At 44.2% G+C, this 15,028-nt stretch overlaps 1 protein-coding gene across 1 annotated transcript in view; it reads left to right on the top strand.

Moving 5' to 3' along the window:
* Positions 1-15,028, top strand: part of LOC126482224 (zinc finger protein on ecdysone puffs-like) — a 157,439-nt gene that overhangs the window by 139,134 nt on the left and 3,277 nt on the right. Inside the window, exon 4 of the mRNA XM_050106203.1 lies at positions 7,440-7,576. Coding sequence (XP_049962160.1) covers positions 7,440-7,576 — 137 coding nt within the window. The remainder of the gene's footprint in view (positions 1-7,439; positions 7,577-15,028) is intronic.

Genomic DNA, 15,028 nt, shown 5'->3' with positions numbered 1-15,028 from the left:
TAGCCATTGTTGTCTCCGTTGCCTTCTCTATTACAACCATTGTGAAACATTTTGCAGTCGTTTGTATTGTACCCTTAGGTACCTGAAGTCTGGTACAATTCTCATTTTCCTCTCCCATATGGAGATCTCACCTGATGCGGGTGCTCTTCCTCTATTTCAGAGCACCCTCATTTATGTTTTTGCCACATTTGTTTTGAGGCTGTGTTAGATGCAACAGTTGTCCATATCATTTATTGCTTCTTCAACAATGGAAAATACAGGATGTATAACTATAGACAACACACACGACCACAGTCTCTGGCTGCTTGGCTGCTGAGGCCACATTGCAAGCAGCAGTGCATGATGGGAGATGCAACTGGGTGGTGGGGATAGGGAGGAGGCTGAGGCAGAGAGGAGGTGGTTTAGCAGGGTTGGGATGGAGGATGGTAAAGTGCTGTTAGGGAGCATACAGGGACGAGATGGAAAGACGGTAGGGCAGCTAGGTGCAGTTAGGAGGTTAGACGGAGGGCAGGAGAGGGTTAGCGGAAATCGAGAGAAGTAAAAATGCTGTGGGTGCATTGGTGGAATAGAGGACTGTGTAGTATTGGTATGGGAACAGGGAGGGGGCTACAGGGGTAAGGACAAAGACTAACGACCTGTTCAATTCAGAAAAGCTGGTGTTGGTGGGAAGGATCCAGATGGCACAGGCTGTGAACCAGTAACTGGAGTGTAGAATGTTACGTTGGGCGGTGTGCCCAGCAGTGGGGTGTTCCAGCTTTTTCTTGTCAACAGTTTGTCTGTGGCCATTCATGCCGATATACAGCTTGTTGATTGCCGTAACCACGTAGAATGCAGCACAGTGGCTGCAACTCAGCTTGTAGATCACATGAATGGTTTCATTGGTAGCCTTGTCATGATGGGGCAGGTAATGCTTGTGACCAGACTGGAGTAAGTGGTGGTGTGAGGATGTATGGGACAGATCTTCCATCTTGGTCTATTACAGGGATGTGAGCCATGAGGTAAGAGGTTGAGAGCAGGAGTTGTGTAGGGATGGATGAGCATATTGTGTAGGTTCAGTGGGTGGTGGAATACCACAGTGGAAGGGGTGGGAAGGGTATTGAGTAGGACATTTCTTATTTCAGGGCACGATGAGAGGTAGTCAAAACCCTGGCAAAGAATGTGATTCAGTTGCTACTGAGTCACAAAGGGAATGCTCTTATGTGGCTGGGCGGTGCGACCTTTGGAGGTGGAGGGTGACCGGAGAGGTAAGGCATGGGTGATCTGTTTTTCTACAAAGTTTGAAGGATAATTACAGTATGTGAAGGCCTCAGTGAGACCCTTGGTGTATTTTCGAGAGGGACCACTCATAATTACAGGCGCAATGGCCACAAGTGGCTAGGCTGTTGGAAGGGGGTTTCTTGGTATGGAATGGGTGGCACCTGTCAAAGTGGAGGTATTGCTGGTGGTTGTTAGGTTTGATATGGACAGAGATAGTGATGTACCCATCTTTGAGGTGGAGTCCGACAACAAGGAAGATGGATTGTTGAGTTGAATAGGACCAGTTGAAGCAAATGCGGGAGAAGGTGTTGAGGTTGTGGGGGAATGTGAATAGGGTGTTCTCACTTTCAATCCAGATCATGAAGACATCATCAGTGTATCTGATCCAGGTGAGGGGTTTGGGATTCAGGGTGTTTAGGAAGGATTCCTCTAGATGGCCCATGAATAGGTTGGCATAGGATGGTGCCATGTCAGTGCCCTTAGCTGTACCCTGAATTTGTTTACAGGTAGTTCCTTCAAAGCAGAAGTAATTGTGGGTGAGGATAGAGTCGGTCGTGGTGATTAAGAAGGAGGTCTCACGTTCGGAATCCATCAGTCGTTGGGAAAGATAGGGTTCATTAGTGGTAAGGCCATGGGCATTAGGGATGTTAATGTAAAGGGAGGTGGCATCATTAATGACGAGCAGGGTATCATGTGGTAAAGGAACAGGAACTGTGGAGAGTCGATCGAGGAAATGGTTGGTATCTTATATATATGAGGGTAGGTTCTGGGTAATAGGTTGAAGGTGTTGGTCTATGAGAGCAGAGATTCTCTCAGTTGGGGCACAGCAACTGGCCACAATGGGTCATCCTGGGTGGTTGGGTTTATTGACTTTAGGAAGCATGTAGAAGGTGGGGGTGCGGGGAGTGGTAGGGTAAGTAGAGAGATGGACTCTGGGGTGAGGTTCTGCGATGGGCCTAAGGATTTGAGGAGAGACAGGAGATCCTGCTGGATTTCTGGAATGGAGTCAGTCTGGCAGGGTTTGTAGGTAGATGAATCTGACAGCCGGTGGAGCCCTTCCACCAGGTTATCCATGCAGTTCAAAACAATGATGGTGGAGCCTTTGTCAGCAGGTAGGATTATAAGGTTAGGATCAGTTTTTAGATGGTAAATTCTGGTTCTTTCCGTGATGTAAGCTTAGGTTGCATATGGAGGGATTTGGGGAATGATGGTGAGGCAAGGTTCGAGGTTAAGAAATTCTGGAAAGTTAGCGGAAGGTGATTTGGTGAGTAGTGGGGGTGGATCACGGTTTGATGGCCGAGTCAACTGACTCAGGCAGGGCTCAGCATTGGTCTTTGGTTGAACGTGATTGGTAGGATTCGTGGAGAAAAAGTTTTTCTACTGTAGGGACCAGAAGAAGGAGAGATGATCTTTAACAAGTCCTGCATGATTGCATTTGGGAATGAGGCAAAACAAGAGGCCTTTGGAAAGGATTGATATTTCTGCGGGGCTAAGGCTTTTGGAGGAAAGGACCATGACTGTGTTTCAGGTCTGTTTAGTTTCAGACTCTGTATGGTTGTGGGAGGGAGTTTTTGAGGGTGAGGTAAATGTAGTAAGTCTGCAGGTATTGTTTGTCAACTATGAGATGATGTGGGGGAGGTTTGGAGGCGGTCGTATAGGAGGTGGGTAGTGGTAGTCCAAGGTGGGAGCAGGAAATGAAAAGGGTGGAAAGTTTTTTGAGTTGCCCAATGGATTCCAAGCCTACAACCATCTTCCTAATCACCAGGACAAACTAGATCTTCATACACAATCACTTCGCCTTTGAAGGCATTAGCTACAAACAAATCCAGGGTATGGCTGTCGGCACTTGCTTGGCACCATCCAATGCCAACCTCTTTATGGGCCATCTAGAGTAATCCTTCCTAAACACCCAGAAACCCAGACCTTTCACCAGGTTCAGATTCATTGATAACATCTTCATGATCCAGGTCGAGGGTGAGGACACCCTATCTGCTTTCCTCCACAACCTAAACACCTTCTCCCCCATTCGCTCAACCTGACAAGCCACCTTCCTCACTGTTGACTCCACCTCAAGGGTGGCTACATCAGTACATCTGTCATTATCAAACCTACCAACCACCAGCAATAACTTCACTTCAAAAGCTGCCACCCATTCCACACTAAAGAAGTCACTTCCATACAGCCTAGCTACCTTGGTCATTGCATCTGTAGTGACGAGCAGCTACTCTCAAAATACACCAGGGACCTCACTGTGGCCAACCTTGTACAAAAACAAATCTCCCATGCCTTATCGTTCCAGTCTCCCACCACCTCCAAAGTCCCACCGTCCGGCCACAGAGGAGCATTCTCTTCGTGACTCTGTAGCACCCAGGACTGGAGCAACTGAATCACATTCTCCACGAGGGTTTTGATTACCTCTCATTGTGCCCTGAAATGAGGACTGTGCTACCCATTACTCTTCCCACACCTCCCACAGCTGCCCACCAAACTTACACAATATTCTCATCCATCCCAACACAATTTCTACTCCCAACTCCATATCTCATGGCTCACATCCCTGTAATAGGCAAGACCTGTCCCATACATCCTCCCACGACCAACGACACTGGTCCGGTCAAAAGTATCACTTATCCCATCATGTAGAGCTACCTGTGAAACCAGTCATGTGATCTGCAAGCTGAGCTGCAACCACTGAGCTACATTCTACATGGCTATAACAACCAACAAGCTGTCTGTCTGCAAGGATGGTAACCAACAAAGTATGGACAAGAAACAGCTGGACGACCCCACTGCTGAGCATGCCACCAAACACAATTTTCTTCATTCCAATGACTGCTTCATAGCCTGTGCCATCTGGATCCTTCCCACGAGCACCAGCTTTTCTGAGTTGCAGAGGTGGGATCTCTCCCTGCAATATATCCTACTTTCAAGACACCCTCCTGGCCTCAACCTTCGTTTGTGTTTGTCCTCATCCTGTTGCCCTTCCTTGTTCCCATTCAAGCACTATACTGTTCTCTATTCCACCAATGCACCCACAGCCTTTTTATCTCTCTCCTTTTTCACAAACCCTCCCTCGCCCTCTGTCTAACATCCCAACTGTACCTAGCTGCCCTACCCTCTCTCCACTTTGTCCTTGTATGCTCCCACAGACATCACTTTGCTGTCCTGCATCCCTACCCCACTAACCCTCCCCATCCCTGCCTTAGCCTCCTCTCTAACCCCACCACCCAGTTTCATCTCCCATCCTGAACTGCTGTTCACAGTGCGGCCTCAGCAGCAAGAGATTGTGGTCATGAGTGTGTAAGTTACATTTTGTGTGTGTGTGTGTGTGTGTGTGTGTGTGTGTGTGTGTGTGTGTTTGTGTTTGTGTTTGTGTTTGATGAAGGCCTTGTTGACCTAAACCCCATTTTCTAACAGTCTATTGTTTCTTGTAACTTTTTTTCAATGTCCTTTCCGCCTGTTACAATGTCATCTGCATGTGCATATAAGATTACCCCCCCCCCCCAGTTAGGGTATTCTTACAATTTCTTCCATGGCAAGGATAAACAACAGAGGGCTCAGTGAGTCTCCCTGAAGTATCTGATTAGAGTATCAGCTCTGATAGGGAGAAGTTGTCCAAGATCCTTATCTCGTTCCATCGCAATATTGCAGTTATCGTTAATGTCAATATGTTGTTTTCATTTAGGGTTTCCTCTAGTTTTTTGCCCACTAATTTTCTGTTTATAAAGTCAGAGACTTTTGTGAAGTCTATGAATACTACATAAAACTTTCACCTGTCTTCAATGGCTTCCCATACTCTCTTTAGCAGGGGTTCTATTTGGGTCAGAGCTGATCTTCCTTTCCTAAATCCTATTTGGCTTTTGGGTAGGTATTCATCAATTGTTTACTTTATTCTTTCTGTTATTACTTTTCTGAATACTTTGAAAGGTAAGTTGTCTAGGGTTATGCCTCTGTATTTGCTAGGGTCTGTGGGGTCTCCTTTCCCTTTATATAGCACTTGTACTATTGACTGCCTCCACTGTTCTGGAATGGAGGCTGTTTCTATGCACCTATTGTAGAGTTTTGTCCACATTGGCATTAGTATTTGGGCAGTGTCTTTTAAATATTCACTATAAAGCCTGTCAGGGCCTGCAGCCTTTTTGTTCTTTGTGCTGTTAATAGGATCTTTGACCTCTTCTGTGGTCCTTCCTTGTTCAGTACATTGTCAAAGTGCGTCTCCCATTCTTTCGTATCGATATAATGTGTTTCAGCTCATTTTCTGGAGCTTAATGCAATGTATGGGTCTCTTGTGGCATCCTCCACTAGTTTTTTTCCTTCTCGACCCCAGAATGATCTCTTCTTTTAGAGTTTTCTTATAGATATATCATCTTTTGGCATTAGTCCTCAGTCATTCTGCATCACAGAGAGGTTTACTATTGAACTACAAAGAAAGTACTTACTAGGAATAGTCAGACAATATATTGCTTCCTCCTGTGTACATCACAAGAAATGACCACTTTGAGAATACAGAGGTTCACTAACAATCACTCTTCTTATGCACCATTCAGGAATGGAGCAGGGAAAGGGGTATCAGTTAGAGGTGTCACAAGTACCCTCCACTACATACAATCAGATGGCTTGTGGCATACACACAGTACTGTTACACATTCAGATATGATTACAGCTTGTTTCTATAGTTAATTTTACTGTCTACTCATTTCTTTACATCACTGGGTAGGTTATGGCTGAATACCTCAATTCTATATCTACATCTATACTCCATAAATCACTGTGAAGTGTATGGCAGTAGCAAGTACCCTCCACCACATACAATCAGATGGCTTGTGGCATACACACAGTACTGTTACACATTCAGATATGATTACAGCTTGTTTCTATAGTTAATTTTACTGTCTACTCATTTCTTTACATCACTGGGTAGGTTATGGCTGAATACCTCTATTCTATATCTACATCTATACTCCATAAATCACTGTGAAGTGTATGGCAGTAGCAAGTGCTACGAAGCTGATGTCAGTATGGTGAAAGGCTTAAAGAGCTATCTGCATATTGCATGATAATATATTTCATTCTTTGCATTATTTTCTGTTTTCATCGTTATATGATCACCTTGTTTTTTAGATGAATACTGTGTTTCTATGACAGCACATCATTTGTGACATGTAATTTTTGGTGTGATTGGTGTCTCTTCTAGTTTTTATGAAAACTTTAGTTGCAACAGTAATGCCAACTGCAGTAAAGTGTACCTGTTGATTGTTTATAACCTCCTGAGATATTTAAAATTCAGCATTTTTCTGGGTATTCATATATCACATGTGCCCATTGTAGAATTAAGTCTTTCTTAAGGTGAAGCAAAAAATGGTGTAACATTTCATCACTGAAATTTTGTAATAAAGTCAAATTACATGATTTTCTAAGAAATGTAAAAACAATTGCAGTTTATCTCGGAGTAGTTCTGGTTGAGACTAAGAAATTATTTAGGAATAAAGGAGATGACTCGCCAAAAGGCAGAAGTGCTGCGTCATTGACAAGTACACAAGCAAAAGGTACAGAGCTTAGCTAGCTTTTGGAGTGAAATTTCTTTCTCAAGCTGTTGAAGAAACATGCACACAAACACTCCTAAATAATTCATTGTTCTCAACCAGTCCTTTATTCCTAAATAATTTGTTATTCTCAATCAGTGAGTATGCCCGCCCAATACATGTCAGCTAGTTGTGTGCTGCGAGCTCATGAACTAGTCTTTGGAATCGCATTCCCAGCCGTCTGCCACCTGCCTCCTACACCTGCACCCCCTAGCTAGCCCACAGATGGCTCCCCACTTTTCCCTAGCCACTAGATGCTTCTCCACAACCCCCTCCCTGCCTCCCACTGCCTCTCTCCATCCCTCACCCAACTCACCCTGCACCCTCACCTCACATCCGTACTCTCACCATGGGCCAGGAAAGAGCTGGCAGTTGACCGAGCACAATGCAGAGGGACAGGTTTTGTGTGTGTGTGTGTGTGTGTGTGTGTGTGTGTAGAAAAGCTCTGTACCTTTTTAGTTTGTGTACCTGTCGACAAAGCAGCACTTCTGCCTTTTGGTGAGTCATCTCCTTTATTCCTAAACAATTCATAGATTTTAATTCAGTGTTTCTGATTTGTTAATATTTCACTGTAATCAACTGACTGCTTCTTTTTCTCAGGCAGGTCGCTTCTAAAGTGGACTCTGGGGCTGAGATGTAGAATGTGTCATAAATTTTTCCTGGAGTATGAACAAGCAGAACAACATTGCCAGACTCTTGAACATTATAACAATTATGTGAAAAGACTCAGTGAGCTGGTGAGTACACAAAATATTCTAAATCTTCAAAGTAATTTGTGTTGTGCACTTCACCTATTGCATGGTTCTTTGAGATTCTGAAATTGAAGAAATTAATTTTGTGAATGTTTCTTGATTAAACATGCAACTAGCATATTTTTGCAACTTTTATTCTGCTTGGGAAGATGTCCTTGTGATTTATATTATCATTATTATTATCATTATTACTTCTTTCCTTTCTCAGACGTTATGTCTTGTTAAAAATAGAAAGTGACGCGGACCTTGATCAAGTGTGACTTCCTTTTAACTGTGCGGTATATGTTACATTGCATTTAGGAACTTTCGGGTAATTGAACATGTATCAATAATTACAGATTTCTGTAGTTGTATATATACATTGGGATGTAGCTGTATTGCATTATTATTATTATTATTATTATATTTTTTTACCTTGAAGAAAACTGCTCTCCGACAGAAGGACCTCTGATTGTGGGACTTCTTGTGCGGTCAGCTCTTGGCCCAGAGAACCACAGAATTAGCTTCCAATGTTGAACTGATTTGAGAGCAGCAGGTCAACATCCTATAAAACCACTTTGCTGAGGTTTACCAGAGAATCGTGCCAAATGTGGCTCATGGAGATGAACTAGTGCTGATGATAAAAGAACTGTATTCAGCAGATGTGGCACCAGCAGATATCACAATGGTTGGTACAGGCTTTATTAGTTGCAGTGAGTTGCAGGTGCTTGGGTTGGGATGGCGGGAGAGGAGGAGGGGGCAATTGTGACACACTGCTGTGCGGTTGGTGCCTGGATTGAAAGGCATCAGTCACAGATACCATATTCTTCTTACCTACGTAGGAGATGTTGGAGCCACCTCACTTTAAAGTCAGCTGATGTGATGTAGGTCACAGCCAAGGGTACAGCATCCTCCACTCCCAAGGGAGAGATGGTGGCATCATCAGCAAGAAGCAAACCTGAGAAACGAGAACCATGTAAGGTCATTGCTGAGAAAACGGACCTCACTGCTGAAGGACCTAGTGGGACCAGGCTTATCGGGAAACTTCCACAACAGGAGAACAGGAGTGCTGGGGAAGTCCAACTGAAGTCTAGTGGAAGATGCCCAGAAGTGAAGAGGCAGGCACTCTGAAGAGAATAGAAAGCCATGGAAGATGCATGCCCCATATATAATGAAAACACCAAACAAAAAACACGGGTGACTCTGTGGCAAGTAACTTGTCTAATGATGCATCCATACCTGTCCCAGAGTTCAAAGGATAACATTGATTTAACAACCTTCTGACAAATATGTCACTCACTTTTCTAAGACTACGGCAACTAAGAAACTGTGTGCAAAGACAAGTCTTGAATCAAAGATTAAGTCTGTGTTGTGCTCTTGTACATTGTTGGCTCAGAGAAATGATTTCTGGTGAACGCATATATCATGTTTATCACTGAACTACTCATCATGCAGGTTCTGCATCACATCAGAACTCAAGAGAGTATTAGCCTCCTATTACTAAGTGATTCAATGAGAGGCCTATGAATCATCAACAAATAGTCACTTATAATACACTGGCACCTAACATCCAGTACTGGTTAGCAGAAATTCATGATGTTAGCATCTCTGTCACGTGAGTATCCAAGAAATGAACATGTTGATCAAAAAACCAAGTCGGATATTACAAAAAATATGGCTGAGGCATTCAGTTTTAAAAGTTTTAGAAGAGGATTGACAGTCCCAACAACCCTTAACAAATTAACACTGATTAAGTGAACCCCAGCTGCGTAGATGTCCTGTCAAAGCATTTCACAGAAAGAATTCATCGTGTTATGCAGACACACTGGCCACACCAAGTGCACCTATAATTTAATCCTAAAACAAGGAGATCAACTCTTATGTGAATGTGGTAGCCCCTTGACAGTGGACCATATATTTATGGAATGTACTGTTTAGACCTGTGTGAGGAAGTACTGAAATTGCAATCTACCCTACATCTTGTATCACAGATGATGAACTGGCAATCAAAAAAATAGCTAGGAGTTGTTATTATAAGAAACAAAAATAGTCCCTTTATTTATTTTTTTGTTATACAAAATGGTTGTAGAGGGCAAACCTCTCTCTACTGTTTCGGCCCAGAGCAGCAGCATTCTTGGCTCGAAAATGCAGTCTGAATTAGTCACAGCATCGTAGACCTGGCAATGGACTGCCTAGCTTATGCTGGTGACATTGCAGTCTCATTTGATTCCCTAGAGCCAACTGAAAAACAAGTCAGTTAACTCAAAATACAAGGACCAGTGTGACCTCCAGGTCTGCTGTGATAACAAGGAGTTTATAATTAATATTAATCCATTGACTGGAGAGCTTACATGTAGATCAGGGGAGATTTGACGTGGCAGAAAAGTGCAGGTACCTATGGGCAGTGCATTGAACTGAACATTACTGAGCAAGAAGCCTCTACATCTCGGATCAGGAAGATGGTAGTGACATACCAAGTGAGTAGAGGTGTCCATTCATTGTTATTTGATGCCAAGCTGAGGTATTATTGTGTATTAATTCTACCAGTGGCTCTGGACATTGTGATATGTTATGAAACTGTGAATAATAAGTTGGCCTCTATGGGAAAAAGATATTAGTCCCAGCAAGAAAGAACAGTAAGTACAGAAGACAACATAACAATGAACTGTATTTGCATGTGAAGCTGACGGACACCATGTGGAAAAGTGTGCTCGCTTTCTATGGGTATGTAACACAAATGAACTTGAGTAGACTAATCAAGCAAATTTTACTTATTTTCTGCTTCCCCCCACCCCTCAAAAAAGGGCCCCTGAACTGGGGACTGGTAAATACCACCAGTCCTCTGTCACCATAAGCTCTGTGCATGCTTCAGCAACCTCTGTAAGACACATAGGTGGGATGTTGTGTGTCTCAGGGAACAGTGATCTTGGCTTGACCACCTGGATCACGAGGGTGGTAAAAGCCTCTATGAAAAAAACTTCAACCTCAAGGTGTGCTGCACACCAATGAGATGCATGGCTATTGAGGTGGAACAGTTGTTAGTGGGCAACCTCTGATGAACCTGTCGCAGTTCAGTAGTATAATGCTTACCTAGGCATGTGGGGCTCTGTCTAGGTGGACTTTTATTTCCCTGTTTGCTTGTGGGACCAATATGAAACCCCCAAAATTCTCTCCATCTCCTCCCAGTGGAAAGGGTGGACTGCTGATAGGTACCTACACCCAGTCAAACAAGAGGGCTTGCATAGCCAGTCCTCCTGGCCTTGGAGTACATTGTAAAAGTATTGTTTCAAGTAACAGAATGAATGCCAGTAGTCAGAATGTGGTTTTAATTGTGAAAAGAAAAGAGGACAGCTTTGAGAAAGTTTCACCTTTCTCTATTCACAATGGCATAGACGGCATTGCTGGTACCTTAAAATCAGTCATGTGATTGTGAAATGGGGCACTGTTGGCAGTAACTTCCAGTTCCCAACAAGTAAAGAAAGCTCAATGCCTTGAGGAATATACCATTAAAACTAAGCTACATACATTCTTAAATTACATCAAAGGTGTTGTGATGTGCAGGGATCTGGTGGACATTCCCAAGGAGGAACTGAAAGATGAGTGAACTCCAGAAGTTGTAGTCGACGTGCAAAAATATAATGAAGAGCATGGACGGGGATGTTGTACTCAACATCAGGATAAAGGAGTCAGATTTTACATGAAACTTCTTCAGCATGTTACAGCAGGTTTCCTTCATCTAAGTGTGTGGCCTTATGCCCCCAACCTGATGTACTGTTTTAAATGCCAGTGCTTTGGGCATACTACTCTTGAATGTAAGAGAGGAGTCATTTGTGGCAAATGTGGTAAGACAGGCCATGCTGCCCCCAATGTTCGGCACCTCCCTTACTTCAGTTTTTAAACAGACAGTGCAGAAAGCTAATGCTGCTACACAAGTGGAGGTTACTAGTGTCACCACTACTATATGTGTTTGTCAGAGTAGTTGTCAAGTTGCAGTTATATCGACATCTGTACCTCCTCCAAGACCTTCAGAAATGGCCATGGTTACTGACATTGCAGAGCTACCTGCCCCTCCTAAGATTCAGTCTGGTATAATTTCCAGTGCTGCCGCTACCACAATCATGGCTGTGGCTCCAAAGAATCCACAGGGAAAAAAATCAAAGGCCAAGTGTCCACCACTGACAGAGCCGGACAGTAAACAGTCCGACTATGTCAATGTCATCGTCTCTAGCGTCTCTCATCATATTTCTGTAGTGCTAATAGATGTTGATGTTGGACTAGGGCAATCATCTCATCTCAAGCCTGAGCCTCCACCCATTACAGGCTCCCCTCACTGGTAGAAAGGCAGGATAAAAGAGCAACCCACATGATAAATGGCTCCCATATAACAGTGGAACGTTAATGGGTTCAGCTCACATGTGGAGGAGCTGAAACTGCTGACACAGGCACACCCCCTGTGCTTGTGTTTACAAGAAACACATTTTAAAGCCACTTATGCCTCTATGCTATGGTGTTATACCATCTACTGAAAGGATGACCTGACTGGGGACAGAGCCAATGGAGGAGTTGCTCTGCAGTCTCCTTAGTTACTGACCTACAAGTAGTAGCTGTTTCAGTTCATATGGATCAGAAGATCACTATCTTCTCCCTTTATTTACGTCCTCAGGATGCAATAAACTCTGAGGCCCTCACTGACCTTATTGAACAACTACCCCACCCATTTCTCCTATTGGGTTATTTCAGTGCCCATATTACATTATGGGCCTCGCACAGTACTTGCCCTGGGGGTTGAATCATCTCAGGAGCTGTTCGTCCTCAACATGGGCAGTCACACTCATTGCTCAGCTGCTACTGGATTGTCATCCAACATTGGACTCTCTTTCTGCTCCCCACCCTTGTGGTCTCAGCCCAATGGAAAGCAACTTCATTCCAGTAACTACTTCCCTCTGTGGATCCATCTACTGGATGGAGCTTTACCTGAATGGAAGCGACCTAAATGAATGGTCTGCAGGACTAACTGGACACTGTTCAGCCAGCTGGCTGTGTTTGACCACTGCAGCAATGTCAAGGAATGGGTGGACCACATTACACGAGTGATACATCGTGCCGCTGACTTATCCATTCCGAAGTCTTCAGGTCATCTTAGGAGGCACCCCATACGTTAGTGGACCAGAGAGTGCCACTCAATAATCAAGGAGAGGTGTGTGGCTCTTTGTCAGTTTCAGTTCTGCCACCTCACAGCATTTTGGGCTGTTCTTTTTGTTTTACAAAAGTATGGGAAGCCACCAGGAGTATTTCCAGTAAATGCATGTAAATAGCAGCAGTGCTGGAACAGGGAAGTCTCCAAAGTATGTCTGGAGACATCATTCAGATGATGGCAAAGCATTTTGCATAGACTACTACCACTGCCAGCCAGGATCTGGTGTTTCATCCACTACCATGCAACTGTAGAGAGGGCAAGTTGGACATCATATTCATCAATTCTGAGCCTTACAGTTACCTTTTCTCCATGTGGGAACTGGATTTGGCCCTGTCTGAGACTCTTGACAGTGTTCCTGGTCATGACCAAATCTGGTACTGCATGCATCAACATTTGGCTACAACATTCAAGGAAATCCTCCTCAAATGTTTTAATTTGATATGGCAGACAGGTCACTTTCCCAACTCCTAGAGAGAGGCAATTTTGATCCTCTTCTCAAACCAGGAAAGGATCGCACTTGTCCCATTAGTTACCAGAGTATCACCTTAACGAGGTGGGGTCAGTAAGACCCTGGTCTGGTTGTTAAAGACCAGGCCACTCTTTAGCTGTTCTCAGTGGGAATTCCAGAGATTTCAATCCAGTGTCGACAACCTGGCCTGCTAGAAGGCAGCAGGCTTTCATACATAAACATCACTGTCTTGGTATATTCTTTGAGATCAGTAAGGCATACAACACTACTTGGAGACATAGTATTCTAGAGCAACTTCATCAGTAGGGCTTTCATGGCCAGCTCCCCATCTTCATAAGTCCCATAGTGCTCAGAGCCAATTTGAACTCCATCTTCATATGGTCTTTCCCTGCCTAAGTGGTTTTTAAGTCCTGCCTTGGTGAAACGCTGCTGGATCGTTTTGAGCAGGAGAATGGTGTCCCTCAGGGCAATATTTTAACTATTATCATCTTTGCCACAGCTATAAACAGTATCACGTCTACAGTAAGGAGCCCTGATGTACTTGTGGGTGATTTTTGTGTTTTCTGTTCCTCCTCCAGTGACTTGTTAATTGGAACTTAAACAGTGTGGAGGTTAGGGACCTCATTTTTTACTCCAAATTGTGTGGTTCCACACCTAAGATGTCTGAAAGCAAGAACCCTGAAGCCACTGAATACCATGAAGTCTGTCAAGTCACAGATCTGGGCAAGCAGACAGGGTGCATCTGCTACAGTTTTATAGAGTTCTCATGTGTTCACGGCTAGACTATGGGTGCACAGTGTATGGATCACTGACACTGCCCACCATGAGAGGGATTATACTGCCCATGGGTGCTTATAGGACCAGACCCATACCCAGCCTCTTGAGCTGTGGCTGAGGCTGGTGAACCACCACTTACAATCCAGCAGCAGCTTCTCATGATGCTTGTAAGTTCCTCGCATCTCCGATTCACCTACATACCATACTGTTGCTCCTCTGCCTCTGGAGTGTCTTTTATCCAGTCATCCACAAGCAACAAGGCTGTTTGAGATTTGCATGCAGCATGTGCTGGATTCATTAGGTGGAGAACAGGAGAGGTTGCACTTCTGCACATGCTTTGAGTACATTATTCAAGAACATTTTAACTGAGCACCACAACTCTCCAGGTGTCTTTACAGGTGGGTTGAAAGAGGGGGACTTGATTGATTGCTCCATTGTTTTCCCTGATTGTGTCCTCAATGTCCAATTGCCTCAAGACTTTACTGCCCTTGATGTGGAATTATATGTGTTCTTGCAGTCACTAGAACAGATGAGACATGATTAGAGTACTAAAGTCCTTGTCTGTTCCTATTCTCTGAGTGCCCTTCACAGTCTATAACACTTCTACCGTAAAGGTAAAGTAGTCCAAAATATCTAGGGCACCCTCTTCTGACTGCAAAGGCTAATGAGGAAGGTATCTTTCCGCTGAGTGTCAGGGCACATGGATATTGCAGGGAATGAAAGGATGGAAGCCAAGGAGGCATGTCACAATACTCAGTCATTGTGGTGTGCCATCCACCTACATGCTATCGCCTCGCTGCGCGCAGCGCAGCGCAGCTGTGGCATCCTTCCTTCCAGCCACTTCGGCGGGACAAGGTTTTCCTCACTAGTCCTGGCGTAGGCCACAGCCCTATGATGCATGGCTTCCTGCTGTAGCAAGAAGAGACTCCAGTGTGTGGGAATTGTAGCGTACAGATCACTGTGTGCCAATTTGTTTTAAACTGTGTGTTATTTTCAGGCCAGAGAGCAGTGACAG

This window comes from Schistocerca serialis, chromosome 5 (genome assembly GCF_023864345.2).
Source record: "Schistocerca serialis cubense isolate TAMUIC-IGC-003099 chromosome 5, iqSchSeri2.2, whole genome shotgun sequence".
Taxonomy (NCBI): Eukaryota; Metazoa; Arthropoda; class Insecta; order Orthoptera; family Acrididae; genus Schistocerca; species Schistocerca serialis.
Note: the sequence above shows the minus strand (reverse complement) of the source record. Positions and strands in the feature narration are given on the sequence as shown.